General features: G+C 29.9%; 1 protein-coding gene across 3 annotated transcripts in view; it reads left to right on the top strand.

Moving 5' to 3' along the window:
• The first annotated feature begins 758 nt into the window (after window positions 1–758).
• LOC111637260 overlaps window positions 759–21508 on the top strand; it is a 28560-nt gene continuing 7810 nt past the window's right edge. The window contains exons 1-2 of one of the 3 annotated variants that reach the window (XM_023382711.1): window positions 759–1078; window positions 14002–14308. In XM_023382711.1, the coding sequence (XP_023238479.1) occupies window positions 14010–14308 (299 nt within the window). In that variant the 5' untranslated portion in view covers window positions 759–1078; window positions 14002–14009. Of the gene's footprint in view, window positions 1079–11747; window positions 11815–13013; window positions 13103–14001; window positions 14309–21508 lie in introns of those variants that run through there. The other 2 variants (XM_023382712.1, XM_023382713.1) reach the window with 2 other exon arrangements.

Genomic DNA, 21508 nt, shown 5'->3' with positions numbered 1-21508 from the left:
TATAATAATCAGTCGATCGGCGACATTCTCAACTCCCCCCCCAAAAAAAATAATAAAGTAATCCACTTAAGGACACGTTGTACGAAATTTAAATATATATTTATCTATTCGTACGCGATTCAATATATATATATATAAGAAAGATTTTCATTTATAATTCGTGTTTACTTGTTTCGTCTTCTTAAGACGCGGAAACATTTTCTATAAAATTAAATTTTCTGCTTCCATCCAGATTCAATTAAAGTTTCTACCCCGAATCGAATTCGTTCGATTTTTGTCACACGGTTAAAGGCAACTAAACTCGACACAGATTTACTACTGTATATTTTTGCTAGTAGCTTACTAATGGCTTTTATGCGTGACACCCGATGAAAGAGTAGCTCGAAGAATATTCAATATTTAATTTTACGAAAATCTAGCTTCCTTACTTTATATATATGCCATTCTTAATATATATAAGAAATGTGTCCACGTTGGTAGCATTTTATCTCCTCTAATTATAGTTAAAGGCAGCTGCTCTCTACCTGAAGATGAGGGGAGTTGAAGAGGAATATATATTTATATATATGTGTGTGTGGTGTGTGTGTGTGTGTATATATATATATATATATATAAAAAAAGCGAGTCTGGAACTTATGCGCGACTGGCTGTCTTAAACAAGGCGTGGTCTCATCCCATTCTAGTAGACGAGCACCCCTCGGATGGTGTAGTAGATGCGGCTGACTCGGCGTACCGGCTGGTGTATTGACCTATCAACTATCCTATCGTTTTGCTCAGAAGAACGGCGCGGCTAGGCGCGCCGACTTGTCAGAGGTGAAGGAGAGCGGCAGAACATACTCTAACACTTTCTGTTGGAGCTATATCGTCTTCACTACTTTGATTAAACGTTTTCTCTAGTGGATCATTTTATTGTTAGTTTTGTGAAGAGTGAGCTTTGTTTCGTCGCAGTTTACCTCGATTACATATCCGTGACATGACAGACAAGTGAGAGCCTGTATGTAAGAGGATTGCCCAGGCTGCACGTTGGCAACATGATTGTTATTTCCTTCACGAATTTCTAAAACCTTGAAGTTTTGAGGTGAGTTCGCGTTTATTGGTTTGATTGCTGGGTTTTTCTTTTATTTTTTTCGGTTACTTTGTATCTAAACTGCTTCTAATGAGATGGGTTTTTCGTATTGTATATAATCTAATTCCCTTGTTTGGGAAAGCGACTGCTCCTTCTCTGATGCCTAGGGGCTTGTGTTACAATAATTGGGTACATCCTTAGATAAACAGTTCTCGATGCTTGGTGTGGCAATGCTGGGAATTTGGTTGGTGTCGAACAGCTTTTGTTTACATTGTAAACGTTATGTAGAGGACGTTTAATGGATTTTATGAATAGTACTAAAATGTTTCTGGTTTGGTTGCTGTGTATATACATTGTTATTTTGGTATTTGACCATCGTAGAAAACGCCACTTGGATACATGTATTTCATTCTAACATATTAAATCCATTCACATCGCGATAATTATAAGTTTATTCTGTTAAATACACTCAAGAACACTTTCTTTTGTTTACGTGATTATAAATAACGTTTGTTTATAATGAAAACTCGTACTAAATTTGAGTATAAAGCAACATTTCTTTCAAAATTTAATCGATTTTTACTTCAAATATTCGTAGAGACATCACAGAATTCTGTTCTAGACCAAAATTTATCAATGAAATTCGAACATTTGCGGTTTAGTGAAAAAGGAATTCTTCCACGAAATGAACCTTGATAATGGTGACGGGGTTCATAGTCGTGACAATGATTCATCGCAGTCCCTCAACCTTATACACATACCGAGGATAAACTTTATGAAATCGGTGTCATTGCTTATTATATAGCTTAACAATGTAATGTAGAGTCGGATGCGTCAAGCTGGAATGTTGTCATCATTTCTGATGGAGCTAGTTACCGTCCACTCCATCCTGATACGGAAATGGTACCAGTGGTATAGTGGAAGTTAGCCATTGTAGTCCGTTCCCTCTCCTAATCTCTTTAGATGGTTTTTTTTCCTTTCTTCTTTTCCTCCTCAATATACTCCTCCTAACAATTTCTTTTCAATCGAATTTCATGAAGGATCTCCACAAATCTTTTCTTCTCCAAATAAAGAGATTCCGATCAATAAGTTGAGATCGTGAAATCAGTTCATAACAATGGACTTATGTACGCTATATTTCATTCTTTGATCAAAATACACATCGCATCTTATAAATGCAAACAGTTTTTTTTTAATATTTTCAAGTGATTCTACTTCAAACTTAATATTAAAAATCAAAATTCTTCTTCGTTTGTCGGGTAAGATGCAAAGAAAATGTAATAATCCAATTAAATGTAAAGTTATTCGAATTTATCTTTAGTTGATTGAAAGCAGTTTGATCTTAAATTATGCGATTTCTAACTGAATTACGTGTCGAGAAACACTAAAATCCTATTACTGTAACATTATATCTGTGCACGGAATCTAGAGAAATTATTTAAAATTCTGATAAGATCAAAGGAAATTTATCTTGTTATCCATCGGCTAAACAATTAAAATAATAAAAAATATATAAATAAACTACTTACAATTATGTTTTATAATAGTCTTTTTTTGTTGTTGTTATATTATCACAGTTTATGAAAGGTCACGAGATGTTAACGTTTGCTTAAAAGACTCCAAAATTCTCGAACAAAAGAAAGAATAAGACTGAGTAGTAACAACAACAAAAAGGAATGCTTTAAGTCTGGCTGATGTCCCGCTGGTACTTTAAAATGCTGAGAGGAAACGAATAACATTCTTGCTTTTCTTAAACCTTCCATAAACATGTCAGATGGAAGGGTAATCCTACAGAAAACGATGGTCCACATCGTAGTTGGAAAGGTGTTGTATTGTGGTAAGAAAACGGCCGTATTCGAAGCCATTTGCAATTGAGGAACCGAAACGAATCACGAGTTGTGAAGACATTGTCGAAAAATCCAAAGCTGTTTTTCAGCTTGGCTCTAGAAAAATGTTCTCATTGTTGGTAACGATATAATACTGAAGACAGGATTTTCTACAATATATATATATATATTATTTGGAAAGCATTTAACTCTATAAATTCATTAAATCATCATACATAACATAAACTTAATAACCCGTTTCATCATTAAATTATAGATTAATCTAGTAAAATCAAATGAGTCTATTTAAAATACTTTAAAATAATATTCTATATAACTTATTATAAAGAAATTTTATAATTAAAATAGACTTTTTTTCCGGAAAATGTAATTTTTTTTTAATGTAAATCCAGAATATCAAATTATAAGGTAAAATAATCGGAATGCCTCTTAATATATGCAACTAGAGCTTCGTGACTATATTATTACATCCTGTGACTTCATTTTATTATAAATTATCCTCATACAGGATGTTCAATCACCCTTATATCCGACAGTATTTGTTACATTTCGGTTATTGAGTAACTCGCTTTAGAAATTATCCATTTAAGTCGAGGAACAAAGAATAAACTTTCAGTATGCTATAAACGTTTCGCTTGTTTCCTACCATTTTACTTTTTTTTTATTCTCGTATTCTCGTTCCCTTTTGGCATTCTTCGGTTCCGCTATTCGGATTGTGCACAGAACATCTTTCTTTTTCCCCTCTCCGCTTCATTACTATACAAGCCTGAAGAATTTCGTCTTAGGAACTCTAATAAAACATCGTGTCTTGTTGGACAAAACGTTCTTTTTTTTTTTAAACGTCTTGATACATTAATAATTCGTTTATGTGTAAAATTATTATATTAAAAGCCATGATTCAGCAACTATCATATAGAATCGATAAATTGATAATATGATAGAAGATAGAGATAAAATCCAGTAGAGATCTAGTTACAGGTGAAGAGCATTGTTTGGTCTCTGTAGGGCGTTGTCTTGGATTAATTTAGTCTTCATACAATATGGCCATGGGACATCTGCTATCGAGACCGCCCAGTTATTCGATAGTTGGCTTCGTTTCTATCTAGCTTATATATATATATATATATATCAATACATAGGCTACTCTTAATGCTTCGGAGACTGATGAGCTACTCGACTTCATCCAATTATAGCAAATTTTCTAATATAAAAGCTATTTCAAATATGTTTTAATAGATAAACTTAATTAAATTCCAATCAATCTATACATCAAGTGGAAATGACACATTGTAAATTGGTTTAAAATCTTCTTAAAACGATCTCGTTAATTGTCGTTTTAACTCTTCTTCTTTAAAGTTTTTTTTTAGAATTTTAATCTTTTAAAAAAAAATTAAAAATTTAAATGCGATAAATAAATACATTTCTTACATTATAAAGAGATTAATTCTTATTTGCATTTGGAGAATTTTAGCATCACTCGCGTAAATTTATCGATTGAATCCTTGCAAATGCATTTAACGTAAGACACATTCTTTCACTAGATCTTACCAAAATTTTAATCTTTGTAATCCCCGATAATTTATACAACAAATTGCTATTGCTTAATATTTTATTATCGAAACTGAACAAAAGTATTCATCTTTGCAGCAACGTATAGGCCTATATATAGCAGCTTGGAGAGATAGATTTCATCCTTTTAATCCATACAATCTAAAAGCACAATACTGTATAATACAGTATAGTAGATAATTCGATTTTCTCCACTTTAATAGGCTATCGTTTCTATTGACTTATAGATTAAAATAAGATATAACATTCTCTCGTTTCTATAAATTGCTACTATGTCAGATATTCTTTAGATTCTGTAGTTCTTCGGAGAAGAACCGGAAAACATTCAATTATTTCTAAACGACATTCGATCAATGAGTCTGGTAGCCACTTTTGCCTTCAGATTGACCGTTCCCATCGGAATTACACAACTGAAAACGACTAACTTAAAAAGGATTGTTCCTTCAGCATTTAATGTCTATTAGTTTCCGAAGAAAAGGACATCTTATATATAAACATATATATAGGTTATATATATAAAACTAATAAAAAAATCGAAGCTAACTATGTCTATAAATTCGATTTATTGCTTCGTTTCCGGTTTAGATCGAACATTTTAATGCTTGCTTATAGCTGATACAAAGAAGGGAAGGTTGTATTAAGATGCTGTAAATGATGTATAAAGCCTGATTTAATTTTCGTTACGCGCTTTCTGGATGATCTATAATCTTATGAGCGTAAATTGATTCCCTTTTGAGCCGCCATAGACTGATGAGACTAATGTATTTGAATCTATCAGTTAACGAGTCTTCTTGGCAACGGAACTACAGAATGGTGGGAGGAGGAGAAGGAGGAAGAAGAAGAGGAGGAAAAACAAAAAAAAAAGCGTTTCCCTAACGAGATTCTCTTCCTAACAAAACCGATCGAAAGCTTATATAGCCTAGAGGAAAACCAGTCAGCTTCTGTTGTTTCCTCCTCTGCTGCTCCCCGTTTTCCGTAGTCGAATCCAAAACTGATAGGCTACCAAGCAATCGATTGGAAAGCATTACCATGACAATTGCGTTTCGTTACCTATGCAAATTCATTTAATTTTCTTTCATTAAAATGTTGGTGCTGCTCAGACGTTTGCATTTTGTTAACAAGAAAAGTTTTGAATCCCCTTTGTCTAGACTGGGGTTGATCTGAGGGAAATAATTAGATGGAAATTCAACAAATGGCTGACGCATAAGACAATAGATAGATAGTCTCAACTATCTATTTGCATATCGTTTCCACCGAAACTGTTTCTTCTACAATAAAACGTATTACAGATGCTAGCTTACGTATCTAAACTGAGACTAATACGTTCTAACGTCTTTCTATTAGCTCTTAAAGAGTTATATCGTTTAATGTAACTCAATAAAGTATTCTTTAAAATCACAAGAATGTTATAAAAATCTCCAAACCGTCGAGTAAGTTACGACCACTCAAATGGAGAATATTTAAAAGTTTAAGTGATCGCCTCTACGTCTTTAAAGACTCCGAAAGTAGTCAATAATACGATAATAATAATAATAAATTAAAATATTTAACCGGATTTCAAAACAAATATTGAAAAATAAAAGAGTTTATTCAGCCTAAATACTCTGTTTTCGTGTAAAATATATGTATTTTTTTTAAATCTTAAGATTAGCAGACATTATGCTAGACTATTCTATACGGGAGAGAAGTAGATGTAGAAGAAGCAAACCTTCTCCCTCCTTACGAGAGAGGGTAACAGTTTTGTAAAGGGCGATTCTTTATTGCACACAACTATGAATAAAAGCTATTCATTGAAGGTTATGCTGCGTTAATTTAGAATTAAAAAAAAAAAACTATTTAAATTTCGACAGTAAGTCTTTTGTGTGTTAGAACTGATATATTCCTAGATTATAGTAAAATCGGCCTCCACCCCCCACCGAGGAGACCGTCTAGGTTCGATGCATGTTAGATTTAGTTTTACTCTACTAGACAAGGGGGTGGATATTTAATGATGTTGGTCATGAGATGATGTGTTCTCTTTCTCCTCCCCACTCTTCAATTCTGGTATCTCTGTAAGGTCACGAGTTTCGTTCGGGTTAAAGTACGCATTTGTTAAACACACAAACGGTAATTTATGATGCGGGGTTGTTTTTATGACTGCGAACCGCCCGTCAGTCACACTTCGTCGCCATAGTAGAGGAGGGGAGAATGACGGATGTATACGTGGTAAATGACTATTTACATAGCTATTGTTTCACACACCATACCGATTTTAAACGACGTTTCCTCGTTTGAGAAAAAAATACCCGAAAAAAAGAAAAAAAACTTAATGTATTCTAGCATCTACCATGCAGTTATAATGATTAAATTTTAAGGAGTTGGGTTTTGTTTGTTTCTTACTATTTTTAGTATTTAAACAAACACATCCAATCCGGGACTATTGTTAATAATTTTCTTCAAATACAATTAATTGTTAATGATAATAAATGAAATTTATATTTAAACAGAATAATTAGCTAATACGTTGGTGTATAATACATACTTTTGTTTTAACATTACTCGTTGGGATTTAAACAATAAAGTCGTATTAATAAAGCCCGAAGCAATTGTTATGAAATTTCCTTAATTCATTTAATCGTTAATAATAATAATAATAATAATTTTTAATTAAAATTATATTTATGATTTCATCGAATATATATATATAGCCTATATTTTTTTTCTAAGACGGAAAGAAACGAATTATTGGAACTAGAAGATGGAGCTATATTTCTCTATCATGATTAATCCCCGATGATAATAATAATAATAAATTAAAATTATAATGTAAGTAGTGATAATTTACGTAGACGAGGAGGTAATAAATTTTAAATAGAGGATTTAAAACCGTATTAAGAATCTATTTTCGACATCAGCCATAATTAAAGTTCAAGGCCGTACTTGCAGCTAAATCCGTTTTCTTCAGACATTTTGGTGCCAGGAGGAGAGACGTAATTTAGAAGACTGCCAATTGTTATGTCATCCCTTACAATCCCTTTATTGGTACATCACAATGAACCCGGACGTCGTCACCAACAATAATATTCCGTCGATTCTATCCATTGATGCAGGCAACATTAATTGTTTACTCTTTCTCTCTATCTCTCTATTCTATAGTGTCGAACGTAAAACCCAAGCATTAATCACCATCCCGTTGTTATGGTAACCGAGACAAGATACAAAAGTTGATGTTTAAAGATGAATACTAAAACTTGCTCGCGGATCGGATTTTCTATCTCATAAAATTCGAACAGTAACAGAGAGGAAGGAGGAAAAAAAAAAAAACGCAACTGCTCAAGATCAGTCTCTTGAAATGTAGAAGTAGGCAGTTTACTCTGGTTTAGTAAATCAATACTCCACCAATCGATTCTTACATTTCTGATGTCGACTCCACTTTCCCTCCCCTCGGGGTGGGTGTCACCTGACCTCTTTTCCTGGCCCGACTAGTCGATGTTTCTATTGCAGGTGAATCAGATTTGTTAGATCATCTTCTAAATCAATATAATTTCTACTATAAATTCTCCTATTCGAAGAGTATTAAGCAGTTTTCCTATTTGTTCCTTTATTCGTTTCCGAAACGGTTCAGTTTAAAAGAAAAAAAAAAAAAAAACAGGCTTCTTTTTGTAAAGCTTTATAAACTAAACTACACAATTTTAATTATCCTTAATTGCTTAAAGTATCAGTTTTTTACCCCCTCTTCTTTATATCGAACTATCTATTTTTAATCTAATAAGGGAGAAAGAAGAGCAGGAGCAACGATCGATGTAAGATCGAACATCTTAGCTCGGGGCTTCTTTATACTCTCTATAGGCTTGATACGCTATTGTGAAAAGACGTAATTGTTGTGCTGTCTCTTCCAAAGCTAATGGGAATGAGAAATGCTAACATTAAACTTGTCAAATTATCGAAAAAATATATATTTTACACAAAATATTTGAAAATTTTTATCATATTCTCAAATAATAATAATAATAATAATAATAATAGAGTATACGGGATTTCAGTTATTAATCTTTCCACCTATAATTTTAGTTCTCCAGTATTTGAAGTTTAAATATATTTTCAAAGTTTTAATAGATTAACAAGTTAGTGATGTGATTCTAAACTAAAGTTTCTAATACTCATCTAAACCGTAATAGAATTTGAGGTAAACATTATTGACTCTTCTCGATCTTAACTATATTTGCTACAATAAATGACTAAACTGTTGTATATCTTGCGCCTACAATAGATCTAATTGAATCAGATTCAATTAACTTAAGCAAATTTTGGAAATAAGGATTAATTCGATAACCGACGATACAGAATAAGAATTAATTAGCAATTTAACAGATTATAACATATATTAGAAGTACTAAAATCAATTTTTCAAAACGTTTTAAATATTTAGACGTTGTAGGAATCGTTTCCTTTATTCTTGATATATTTTTTTTTCTTTATCTTTTAATGTCTTTTTTTTCTTTTTTATTACACACCATCTATTACTAGTCCAAAGCTTTTTTTGATTACAAGGAGCCATCCGCAGACTAAACATTGAGCCAATGTTTAAACATACATCACACGTCCCTTAAACGTTAAGACGTTCTCTCAAAATGAATCTGCACGGGATGAAAATCTGCATTTGATAACCTACATCTTAAGCTCTACTCGTATTTCCCTATTCGGTAGCGCATCTCACGCGATTTAGTCGTTCCGATCGTCTTCTACACATCTTTTTCTTTAGGAATTGATTTTGTCATCAGAACACGTCGCTCCACCACGATCTAATTAAAACGACAAAAACCATTGTAGAGATAAGAATTTTACCTTTTTTCCCTTTTTTTTTTAATCACCCTCTTTTATTTCTTTTCTCCCCTTTACTAATTTTCGCGCTTCTTGTTTTCCTTTCGAAAATCGAACAGGAGATGGAAAGTCTAAAGGAGAAGGAGGAGGAGGAGGAGGAGAAGAAGGAGGAGAAGGAGAAGGAGGATGAGGGGAATCTACTACAAGTTTTTAGCGTTTATGTTTTATAAATCTAAAAAGATTTCTTTTTTTTAAATAAATTAAATCTTCAGAATGTGTATTTAAAAAATAAAATAAAATCGTGCTTTATTTATTCAGTCTTTCAGTAGAAATTGCGATAAAAATTACTTAAGAATCTCGTCGTTCTTTTTCCTTCTTAATTATGAATTTTTTTAAAGAATATCTTTTTTTTTTTTTCTTTTCTTTCTGACATTCTAGCTTATCTACTTATATTTAGTGTGTAATTAAGGTATAACATTTATAATTAACTTTTACATAATCAAATATTTTCAAGCAAACAAGTCTCCAATTCTCGATAACGGATGTTATTTTTGTTTAAATAGAAACTAATTAATGTATTGTTTCGTATTGTTACAGATTTTTATTACGTGAAGATTTTTAATAGGAAAAAATTTCGATTGTATTCTCATTTTTCATTTAACAAAAGCGTTTAGTTTGAAGGAGAATAAGGGGGTTGAAGTTACTTATCCTCAGGGGATAAGAGAGAAGAGCAAATCCTTGTCTCTTCGATCTTTACTGTTCGTATTGATAATGTGTCGCCATTTCTCAAAGGTTATCACCGTCTTTCTCGCTTGTAGAATTAGCAGAAAGAGTTATTTATTCGAAACCGATAAGAATGGAAATTCGAACATTTAGTTTTACATCTTAAAATCTAAAAAATAAATAGGCCTTAAACTCTCTTAAAACAAATATTAAAAAAAAAATGCACGTTTTAAAAACTTAATAACCTTAAGAAATTTAGAGAAAATACATTTATTTAAAAATAACAAAAATCGTTTTGTTTATCGAAAATTTCTATAATTAGAAAGAAGTTTGTTTATTGGCTCCACTGATACGAGAACAGATGTTAAGTTGCGAAACTCACGACAGGGACGTGATCTATCCTGTTGGATTTCTTTAAAATTCTTTTGCTTATTTTAGAAGAATACCGTTAGATGACATTAGTTTTCCATTATTGAATCTGGGAATTCTAACAGATGTTTTCTTTGAACGATAGAATTTAAACCGTGCCTTTCATTCTTTACATAGATTACAACGTTCCAGATTTTTTTTTTTTTTTTTTACCTTTTCTAAAATGTGTTTAATGTAAACAAGTTAAAGTTTATAAGAATCTCCGCCTACGTTATGTAGTTTTAATTTCGTTCTATTGATAAATTGTATATATAATGTTTAAAGTAAATATTAAAATAAACTAATAACTAGATAATAAATAAAAATAGTTAATTAGTAGGTACTCTGAGATCGAAATAGTTCAGTGAATCTTGATAACATTAATAATATTACGAGATCTTCCGATACTATTTCCTGCTTCAGTTTATAATAGAATCGAATTTTATTCCTGCGGTGCTAAGTGTTCTCTTGTCTCATAACTTTCTTTCTGTAGCCACTAACAGATGCCAGATATAATTTAACAGCCACTGTTAGGGGTTGATAGCATACGTCATACTGTGCTAAGGCCGGAGTATTCATCGTTCTGCTTATTATATTCGAGTTCTCCATGCGAAAATCCGGATGTATCTTTGCCGTGTTCATCTAACCGAACGATTCGTGTGTGTAAAAAAATGCTTATGATACCATTTAATTTAATAAAAAGATAAGGAAAAATGTATATATGTTTCTTTCCAAAGCTATGACTCATGCTTAATAAATAAAAGCAAAGTTCGATTCTGTCTCCAGTCACGATAAGAGATAATTGCGATAACATTAATTATATCAGATCAAAGTTTATACCTTTACAATTTTTAGATAAACACGTGATAGAGATTTTACTTTCTTACAATCCAATTCAGTACAGGTATATAATATTAATTGAACACAAAAAGGAATCTTTTTCTTTGTTTAATTTCGTTAAATAAATTATTCACAAGTATTCTTCTATCGATTCAGTTAATTTATAAAATTTTATAAGCTATTTATTACGCAATTTAGACATTTCTAGACGTATATAAAGATGTAAAAATACATATATTAAGATAGGAAAATATAATTAATCTTTGTTTACCTTTGAACGGAGAGAAAATAAAGAAAAAAAGCCAAATTTGTAAATATTTAAAAAGCTATAAATAATGGAGTTTTAATAAAATAACAAAGAGCCGTTTGATCTGTATTATTTAGAGTCATTTGCATTATTAATGCCAATTAGCGATGCTGTTTATTTTGTTGTTGTATCTGTAAAAGATATCTAAGCTGTAGGTGGCGTTATCAGTGCGACAACTGGTGACATAACGCACTGCACTCCCACTCGATCTACATTCACTAGCTGAGACTCAGCCAACAAGTTTGTAGATTCAGGTAAGACTTTCGGTGACGACAGTTTGAGTGATTTAGTCACGCAATTCCACCCCTAATTGACGTAGGGAGTGACGTAGCGACGACTCTCTCTCTCTCTCTCTCTCTCTCCCTGTGACACTCTGATAGTTTTTGCCGTCTTATAACCACTTGTGGTATGCGAAACGACTGCTGTTTGTGTCTCTATTGCTTAAACTCGAATACAGGATATTATTATACAAGTATAGCTTTGAAAGTTTAATACTTTTAACGCGGATTTTTTTTAACAGAGTTGGTACGGCAATGGAATTTTTTAATTCTAAAAATCGATTTACTTACTGAGAATTCGTATTGTTTAAAAGGTTTTTTCCCTTTTCCCCTCTTACTTCTCTCGTTTTTTTTTCTTCTAAGTTCCGAGTCAATCCGTGCAAGAAAATACTTTTGGAGATGGAAATTTTTCTTAAAAAAAACTTCGAAATTCGTACCAATAGAATCGAAAATTGAAATTTACGATCGGAAATATTTGGAAGGATCTAACAAAAACTGGTCGTTTTATTGCCAATCGTTTGTTAAAGAAGAAAAATTGATGTAGTTTTATTCAAGGACTTTTCTCAATATAAATCGTTCGGGTTTTCTTTTGTCAACTCTCACTCAGACACATTTATCTTTAAACGAAAAAAGCTTTTTTTTCCACCCCCCTTATCGTAGAAAAACGGTATAAACAACGATTACGTTTTCCTTTCCCCTTCGCTTTCCCTCTCGGAAAATATGCTCTTTTATTTATTATTATTTTTTTTTGTTTTCCTTTCATTACATTTTGAGTAACACTCGCGCGAATAAAAGGGAAATTTTTGGTTTATGACAAATGAACATTACATTAAAATTTATTAATGAAAGCATTTAAATGATTTTAAAAAAGGAATTCCGGAAAAAAAAGAATCAATTAGATGAGCACTTAACTAACTTCTATAACAGGAAATTTCATTTTAGGTTATGGGGAAGAGAAGAAAATAATAAAAAAAAAGAAATAATCTACCTTTATAGTGCCTCTTGCAGACCTCCAGAGAAGGGAGGAGCTGATGCTTTAGCCTGTATTTTAGTAGAAAAATTTTTCCTCCTGGTTTTTCCTCCTTTTTTTTTTTTTATCAAAAAAATTACATGAAGTCATAAATTTGAATTCATTAATTATGAATAATATCCAGTTAGCCATTTAATCTATCCAATTGTTATGTTAAAGTTGAATACTGATGAAAACAATTTGCCTCCTTTCGTTGAGAAATTTATTCATGTATTCGTTTCATTGAATTTAAAAGTTCGTATCATTTTTAAGAAATTATTTATTTAAATATTTCTTTTTATTGAAAAAAACCTGTTATTATTATTATTATTATTATTATTATTAAATTAATAAATAAAACAATAAACAAGAAGTATTTTCTAATATATAAAATAATACTCTAGAGAATACTCTTACCAAATAAACATTCTTTATTTAGTAAATAAAAGCGTATTTATTTAGTAAGAAGTAATATAAATATTTTCTGTATATTTTAATGAAGGTTATTGCAAATTTCTTTAAAGTATCATTTTATAATTTTTATACTTATAAATAATGTATTTAGTAGCTAATCTATAGAAAACATTCTCTATATACGTTCAGGAAATTCAAAGCATGTTCAGCACTATTCAGTCTTCCTTCTCTCCTATAAGAAATATTCTCTATATTTTCTGATGTTCGGCTAGTATTTACTACAGAAAATAACCCATTTTTTCACTTAAAAAAATACAGTTTACCTGTTTAAAAATAGGAGATTATTTCCCGTAGAAAACTTTTCAATTCGGTAGACTTTTTTGTATTTTCAAGAAAACATGTTAGATTTTAGGTATTAAAATATAGTGTTACACATAAATTACCGTATTAGAAACAAGTATTTATTTAGTTTTGTGGGGAAAAATGTATATATATTACAAAAAAAAAGTCAGAAACTTAAAAATTATAGAGAATTTTTTTGTAGAAAGCAATTTCTGATACTTGAAAGTATTCGGCTAGTCATCAGAAAAAGTATTTTTCCTAAAAAAAAAATGATATAGAAGATTTCTATAAATGGAGCTACGGCTTGTTTATGCATCTGCACAGAAAGTACATAGAATATTTTCTAAGGAACACACATATATATATATATATATATTTTTTTTATTACTAATTTATAGGTTTGGCTATGGAATCGGAAGCGAGTTTACTAGTAGATCCAAGTCCATATTGGGATAGCGAAGAAGCAGATTATAAATGCGATTGTCCTGGACCTCCTCCACCTCCACAATTTCGCCTTCCACCTCCTCCCGCTCCTCCAACTTCTAGACAATGCCAAGGAGGCTACGATTCCGACTTGCCTTATTGCCATATCGACTTGGTCGAAGCTGAATATAGTCAGACACCATTTCCTTCGCTTCCAGTCATCGCAGTTTGCTCTTCCATCATAGCAGTAGCACTTCTGGTCGCCATATACGTTTTATGGAGGTAAGTATACATAAATAATGATTTTCTTATTGGTTTAAAACAATTTTTGCAGAGATTTTTTTTTATTTTTATTTTTGCTTTCACTCTAACACGAAAAAATAGCATTATCATCATCATCCTTCGGTTCGTCGCTAAAGCACGAAGTTCATTCTTATCCAGTAAATGTAGCCAGACATAACAGTTAGTAAAAGACGTACTTAAAGAGCTATAAAATGGTAGAAATAATGGATCCGCTTTTTGTCAGTCATCGCAACTATGTCGTTCGCATTTACCTCCCACCCCAAAGTCTTCATCATCTAAACGTCATTGGTCTTAAAAGACCATTTAAAAAAATATAATAATAATAAGAAAGAAAGAAAAGAAAATTCGACTTTGAGAATTGGGAGATGATGAAAATGCAAATTAGATCATTAAGAAGAAGATAGTTGTCACGAAGCTAATTAAATATCATTTTCTTTCTGTTAGGTTTGATGTTTGTTGAAGTTAAAGTGTTCGGATCGATGATCCATAATAATTATTTTGATCGAAATCTCGTTTTATATCTGTTTGTAGCTTTAAACTTTTTATTTTTTAAATTTTTATCCTCGTTTAAACTTACATAAATAAGCCAGAGTTCGTTTTTTTTTTCTTTTCTTTTAGATTTTAAAGTCGTTCCATTCTCGAAGGTTATACATTTCTTACAATTTCTATATAAGAAACAACGAAAATTTATAGATTATATTAAGTTTATTTAATTTCTAGAGCAGGCAGATTTCATTAAAAAAGCTTTTTTTTCGAGTTTATAATCGTTTTATCACTTTATTTCTCTTCTCTCTCTCTCTTTTTTTTTTATATCTTTTCCAACGTGGAATGATTTAAGATGAGAACAAACATTAAAAAAAAAGTTATAAGATGTATTTCGATTTTTTTTTTTATATTTATAAATTGCTTTTTTTTCGTTCTTTTATTTTAGAAAATTGCTTCTTCTATCTTACATTTTAAAAAGAAAATTTATATTATTTTCCTCCTCAAAAATTAAGAAAGAATTTTTTTTTAATAATAATAAATAAATTCTCTCAAACTTCTTTTTTTATTATTATTTTATTTTGTAATATTTTTATATGTTGACAAATAACTCGAATCGAAATGAAAATGTCTTGTTAAAAATTAAAGAAAGAGACATTATTTGTATATTCTGTCAACAACAATTTATCTAAGGAAAAATCTCGAAAAAAAGAAATTCAAAATTTGGCAACCGATTTACTTTTGTATCGTAGACGTTGCTCTTTTTCTAGCTTATTTCTGTTAAAAAAAACAATATATATAGGCCTTTTGAATACGTTCGTAGTCAAGTTTTAAAGCCTTATCAATGGGAAAAAGTATCGATAAGAGAACGATTACGAGGAAAATATTAATAAACATTTAGAAAATGATAGCTTTGCAGTTAAAAAAGTAATTAACGGATGTGATAAAAATGATAATTTATAAGTTATCATAATCAATAATTATTAAAAATACGATTAACTAAGTGATAACAACAAATTACACGAATCATTATAGGTACTAATGATTACATATGGTACAATAGTAATAATTAGGTGTGTACTGCAGATAAAATTTCTTATGGCTGTTAACTAACGACATTCGAAGATAATATTTTATTACACAGACTAATTTGAAAGATATCGGTTAAAGAAAGAAAAAAGGATAATAGAATCTTTAAATTTATTCTATGTTTGGATCCATGTTTGTCTTATTATTGTGTAGTGGTGCGTGCCAAAAACGGTTCAGTTTAGTCCCCGAAAAAAGAAAAAAAAAAAAAAAAAAATTATCCATTGACGTCAATAGCCCACCTCATGACACGTCGTAATTAAAGTGCCACCCGAAATCTATAAATAGAGGAATATTTCAGTCCCGGGAAATTCCAATCTTTTGCCCCTTGCTTTAACGATTTGTAGTCGAAACGTCTGAGACTTAACCATTGCTCAATTTTATTTATATATATTAGAGTAGCTAGAATCTATAGAAATTCAAAGTTGTCCACAAGCCAATTTACTTAACTCTGCAACGTTTTAATGAATATTGTATGGCGAGTTTTATAGATAAACCAGACGTGATATTCTTTTGTATGTTGTTAGGTTAGGCACGCTAACGACCCCTCGGACCAATTACCTCGATTCTTTCTTTCTTTTTTTGTTTTTTTTTTTTTTGTTTCTTCTTTTACTTGTAGTCAGTAACATTACCATAGAAACTCTTCTATTAATTGCGTAGTTGTTACTGATCTAGAACTCCAGGCAACGAATGAACTGTGTTCATCTCCAAGCAGTCACAATTTTCGATTAATTACGCTGTGATGACATTGCATTCTACTTTAAATTTTTTTTCTAATTAATGCTAAGATAATGATATTTTATTACTAGAGTAGTTAATTGTTATATTATTCGAATTAAATCTATTCATTTAAGTCAGAACGGATTTACGCTTCTGTAATTTGAAGTAAAGTATAGTAACTAAGTGCCTACATATCGTGAAGTAACTATATATATACTGTATTTAAAACTTAAAAACTTTATATATTTATTATTTAATTAAGTACAAGTTAATATAGAATTTTAAAGTATTTTATTATTAAATATTTAAGTAAGAAGTTTTAATGTTTTATTGACTCCGAATCAAGTTCAATGACATTGTTGATCGCTCCGCTAAAGGTTATCTATCATTCAAAATCTGTTTTGTGACAAGATTATGTCACGTTTTATTTGTATTTCCCATCAATATGATAAAATTTTATCGACATTTTCTGACATTGTTTCTATTTTAACCTCCAACAAATAAGTATTTACGTTAAAGAATCTACAAAAAATTCCATTATATTTTATAGCAAACCTTCCTGTAAATTATATAAATATTTTAAAATTTAACCGGATGTAAATGTTTTACTGCCTTGCTAGCTTGTAAAATTCTTTTTATATAAATAAATAAAGTAAAATTGTCCATCAATAAGAGAGATCTGTATATATATATATAGGCCTATACAAGTCGACCCCCTATAACACTGTTGATAATTTCGTTTTATATGAATTCCATGTTGTACGAGTCACTTAGATTTTACAAATAAGTGAGCCGTTCACAGCCTAGCACACGTATTTGTAAAATCTAAGTGACTCGTACAACATGGAATTCATATAAAACGGAATAATTAACAGTGTTATTGGGGGTCGACTAATATAAAAAAAAAACTAGTTCATACCAATAAATAAATGCTTTTATTTTTAATAGAGGATCTTAAAATAGGATNGCTCTCGTATTTGTAAAATCTAAGTGACTCGTACAACATGGAATTCATATAAAACGGAATAATTAACAGTGTTATTGGGGGTCGACTAATATAAAAAAAAAACTAGTTCATACCAATAAATAAATGCTTTTATTTTTAATAGAGGATCTTAAAATAGGATTATTAATGTCTGGAAGTTTTAATTAAATATAAAACTTTATAAACAAGTTATAAATTTTAATTTTTATATAAAATTTTTGTAAGTTTATCAGGGTAAAATGTGTTATATATTAACTGGAAGTGTACAGTTTAACTCTATAGTCATTTAAATCAGATCCTAGCAGAGTTGAATCCTCTTTTTAATACATGAATAGAATTTTTTTTTTTTTTTTTTTTTTATACCCGACCCGGATCGACCCTACAATTTCCTGTGCCCCTCTAACGGTCTCTAACGGAAATTGCCCTTCCGACAGAGTTCCTCAATAATTCTGCGTCATTTCCCGAGCGTTTTGGTGGCAACTAAAACAGGATTTTCTTATTATACATTCAGTAGGAGCACCCCCCCAAAAAAACCAGCACCATCGCGCCTTTTTGGGTCCCTAATTGGGTGAAGTGCTTCAAATCCCAATAGACTATACTACCCATGAGAATACAATTTGCTGATTAAAAGTGTCGAGAAAATTAGTTTGAGTTAAAAAGTAACCGATCCTTTCTCTACCACTCTTATACATTAGTAATAAAATTAATTTTTAAATGTTTAATTTGTTAAAAGCTACTGAGTTTTTCAGCTTGAATAAATACATATATATATATATATATACTGTATTGTGTGGTTTAATAATTATAACAATTGGTATTACCGAAAAATAGGCCTATTATAATAAGTATGAATTATTAAGAGGAATAGATTGTAATTTCAGTTACAATTTCAATTGTTTTTTTCACAAACAATAAGTTTAGCTTCATAATAAATAAGCTTCTTAACTAAAAACCCGTAAGTACATCACTTCTTATAATAGCGATTTTAAACATTTTTTAATGGTTTTATGATGAAAATAAATTACTTATTGCTCATATATTGTTTAAAACCTTTTTTATATCGATATAATACTTATAATACTTTCATTTTTAGAAAGCATTTTGTCATATTGAAAGATAAAAGAAGGCCATTTCTTGATTAAATGTAGTATCAGAGAATAAAAGTTGATACATTTTAGTAAAATAAAAATGATAAAAAAACAACTCTGTATCATAAATTCAAAAGTTATATAAATATAAATGAGATAATTAATTAAATTTACATTATTTTTTTAAAAAAAAGAGGATTTTTATGAGTATTTTTCGTATATTATGCTATAATTCTCGAGAAAAATATTATTTATTGTTATTATTATAAAGTTAAATTTGTAACATTAAACTTGTTCTATTTTCTCCTGTGTTTTTAAAATATATTTCCATGTTATTTACATAACAACACAATAAATTCTCCTTGTTTTATCACGTATGAAAGGTTATTAAATGTTTAAAAAAAAAAAAGCGGAATTCTGTTAATAAAAGATTTAATTAACTAAATTTATTTATTTTTAATCAATTAATAAATTTATTTTTCATTTAACGACGTTTTGTTATATTTAAAAATAACTAAATTAAATAATGTATGAATTTTTCTCTATAAATAGTCTTTTAATTATCGGCAATATAATGAAAAAAAACATTCGAATTTATTCTACTGTTTCTTTTACTTCTATAGCTTTAATTATATAATGTACTGTATTATAATGATAAAGAAATGTCGATGTTTAATTGAGTATTGTTAATTAAATGAATTTAATTGCATTAGAAATAAAAAAAATAATAATAATTAATAAAATGAGGTTAATATAATGTAACATCTTATATTACACAAGTCGAACTGGTAAAGTTAAATATTTAAAAAATAAAATAATAAAAATTCTAAAAATAAATTTTGTTTTCCTGTTTACAAATTCTCTTGTTAAAAATGTAAAAATAATTATAATACGAAGAGAGCATTTTTATAAAGGATAAATAATTAATTATAGCATACAACAAATGGATTATAGATCTAACTATTGACATTTATGTTGAATGTTCTCGGATATAAACGAGAAAATATTACACATTAGATTTAATTTATAAAGTTGTGTAGAAATACAGAAAAATCGTATTAAATTCTAAAGTCAAAAGTTTGTCGACAACGCTCTTATTTATTTTTTTTTTATTGGAAAAGGTCAAAGATGTCGTCGTTTCCTCTGATTACTTAATCTATATCTCTATAAAATATATTTGGACATATGAGAGAGAGAGAGAGAGAGAGCAAAGTCCGAAGGTATTTTCTTTCTTTTTCTCTCCTGTAAACAATGTCGATGTGTTTTGGCAATTTTCCCAATCATAACTATGTACAAACTGTATACTAAAGTTTAGATGTCTGCTACTGATAACATTGAATCCCACACGATTTACTAAACAATATTTATTCGTCAAAAGATAAATCAAATCGTCAATGAAGAGTTAACGATAGATTTTAACCATTTATTTATTTTTCCTATCGTTTATATAAAGGATACTTTTCTTGGTATGGCACAAAGTGATTTTTATATTTCACTCTCGACAACATATTCAGACAAGTTTACTAGAGTAGAGACCATTAAGTAGCCTATAGACTATAGAGATTATTGTAACTTTGAAACAAAGAATAAATCAGTTTGAATTCTTTTTTTAAGAGAAGAAAGCTAACTTTATACGAAACGTATCAGATTTCAGTATAATTTGTCAATATTTTTTAATGTATAATTGGTGTTACAGTACTCTTAGTCATGGAAAAATAATTAAATTTTTTTTTCTTTTTGTTATTATAGGGATGCAATTTATATAACAGTTTCTAATTAAACTTTTATCTCTTATTTATTTATCGTCGATTTTNTATAAATGTAGGCCTGGCCTTTTGGCAGGCCTAGGCCACACAGTCGTTAGGATTTGGTGACAAACTGTGTCTGACAAATATGGTGTAGTTTCTGAGATGTCAGCACTTAGTCCACCAGGCTACTATGTTCAGCCGGCTGAAGGTGCAGCCACAGCAGTGAGAGTAACTAGACGGCTTGAAGTCAACAAGCTGAAAGGCGGACCAATCCAGGGCCTCTGACTATGATTGGCGTACGTAACAAACGAGCCGACGAAAGGAGGAGGAGCTTATTCGTCTTGCCATGGAATTCATGTGGTGATCTAGAGACGTCCCAATGGACGGATACAAAGTGAAGTATGATGTCTCATTGGTTCGTTTTGCTTTCTCTTTTTTATACTACCAATGGCAGAAAGAATTTGCAACTCGACAAATTAATTCACAAAATGTAGAGATTAATGATTAAACTGTATCGACAATACCTGCTAACTGATTTGTTTTCTTTATAATAAATTTAAAATATAATATATAAAATTTATATAAATTGCTAACGATTACATTTGTTTGTTTTTTAATTGCAAATATTAATAAATTAAAATTAATTTACGAAAAAAATATTTCCGTTTTTGTTATTACGTAGGCCTACGTTAAAATTTCTTTCTTTCGTTATTTAAAATGTGAAATAACATAAATTTTATTTTTAAATAATTAATATAATAATTGAGATGCTATAAGGAATAATTTTAAAAATAGTCATTAGTTAATGAATATATTAACAAAATTTAATTATATATAAAAATAATTCGATTATCAATCATATAATATAATTAATCTTAAAGATAAATTTCTAATTATTTACACGAAAACATTTTACTAAGGAATAGAAATGGAGGAAAACATAAAGAATCAACGGCAGGTGAGTTACGAGAGAACAAAAACGGCGTTGAAGGTTTTTGTGATTGATGGAAAGGCATCGTCCAGTCAATGGTTCGTCTAGTGGCTTTGTATCCGCTCCCCTTAACACGGT

Source organism: Centruroides sculpturatus, unplaced genomic scaffold (genome assembly GCF_000671375.1).
Source record: "Centruroides sculpturatus isolate CEXI.00-Female unplaced genomic scaffold, Cexi_2.0 scaffold1157, whole genome shotgun sequence".
NCBI classification, from domain to species: domain Eukaryota; kingdom Metazoa; phylum Arthropoda; class Arachnida; order Scorpiones; family Buthidae; genus Centruroides; species Centruroides sculpturatus.
Note: the sequence above shows the minus strand (reverse complement) of the source record. Positions and strands in the feature narration are given on the sequence as shown.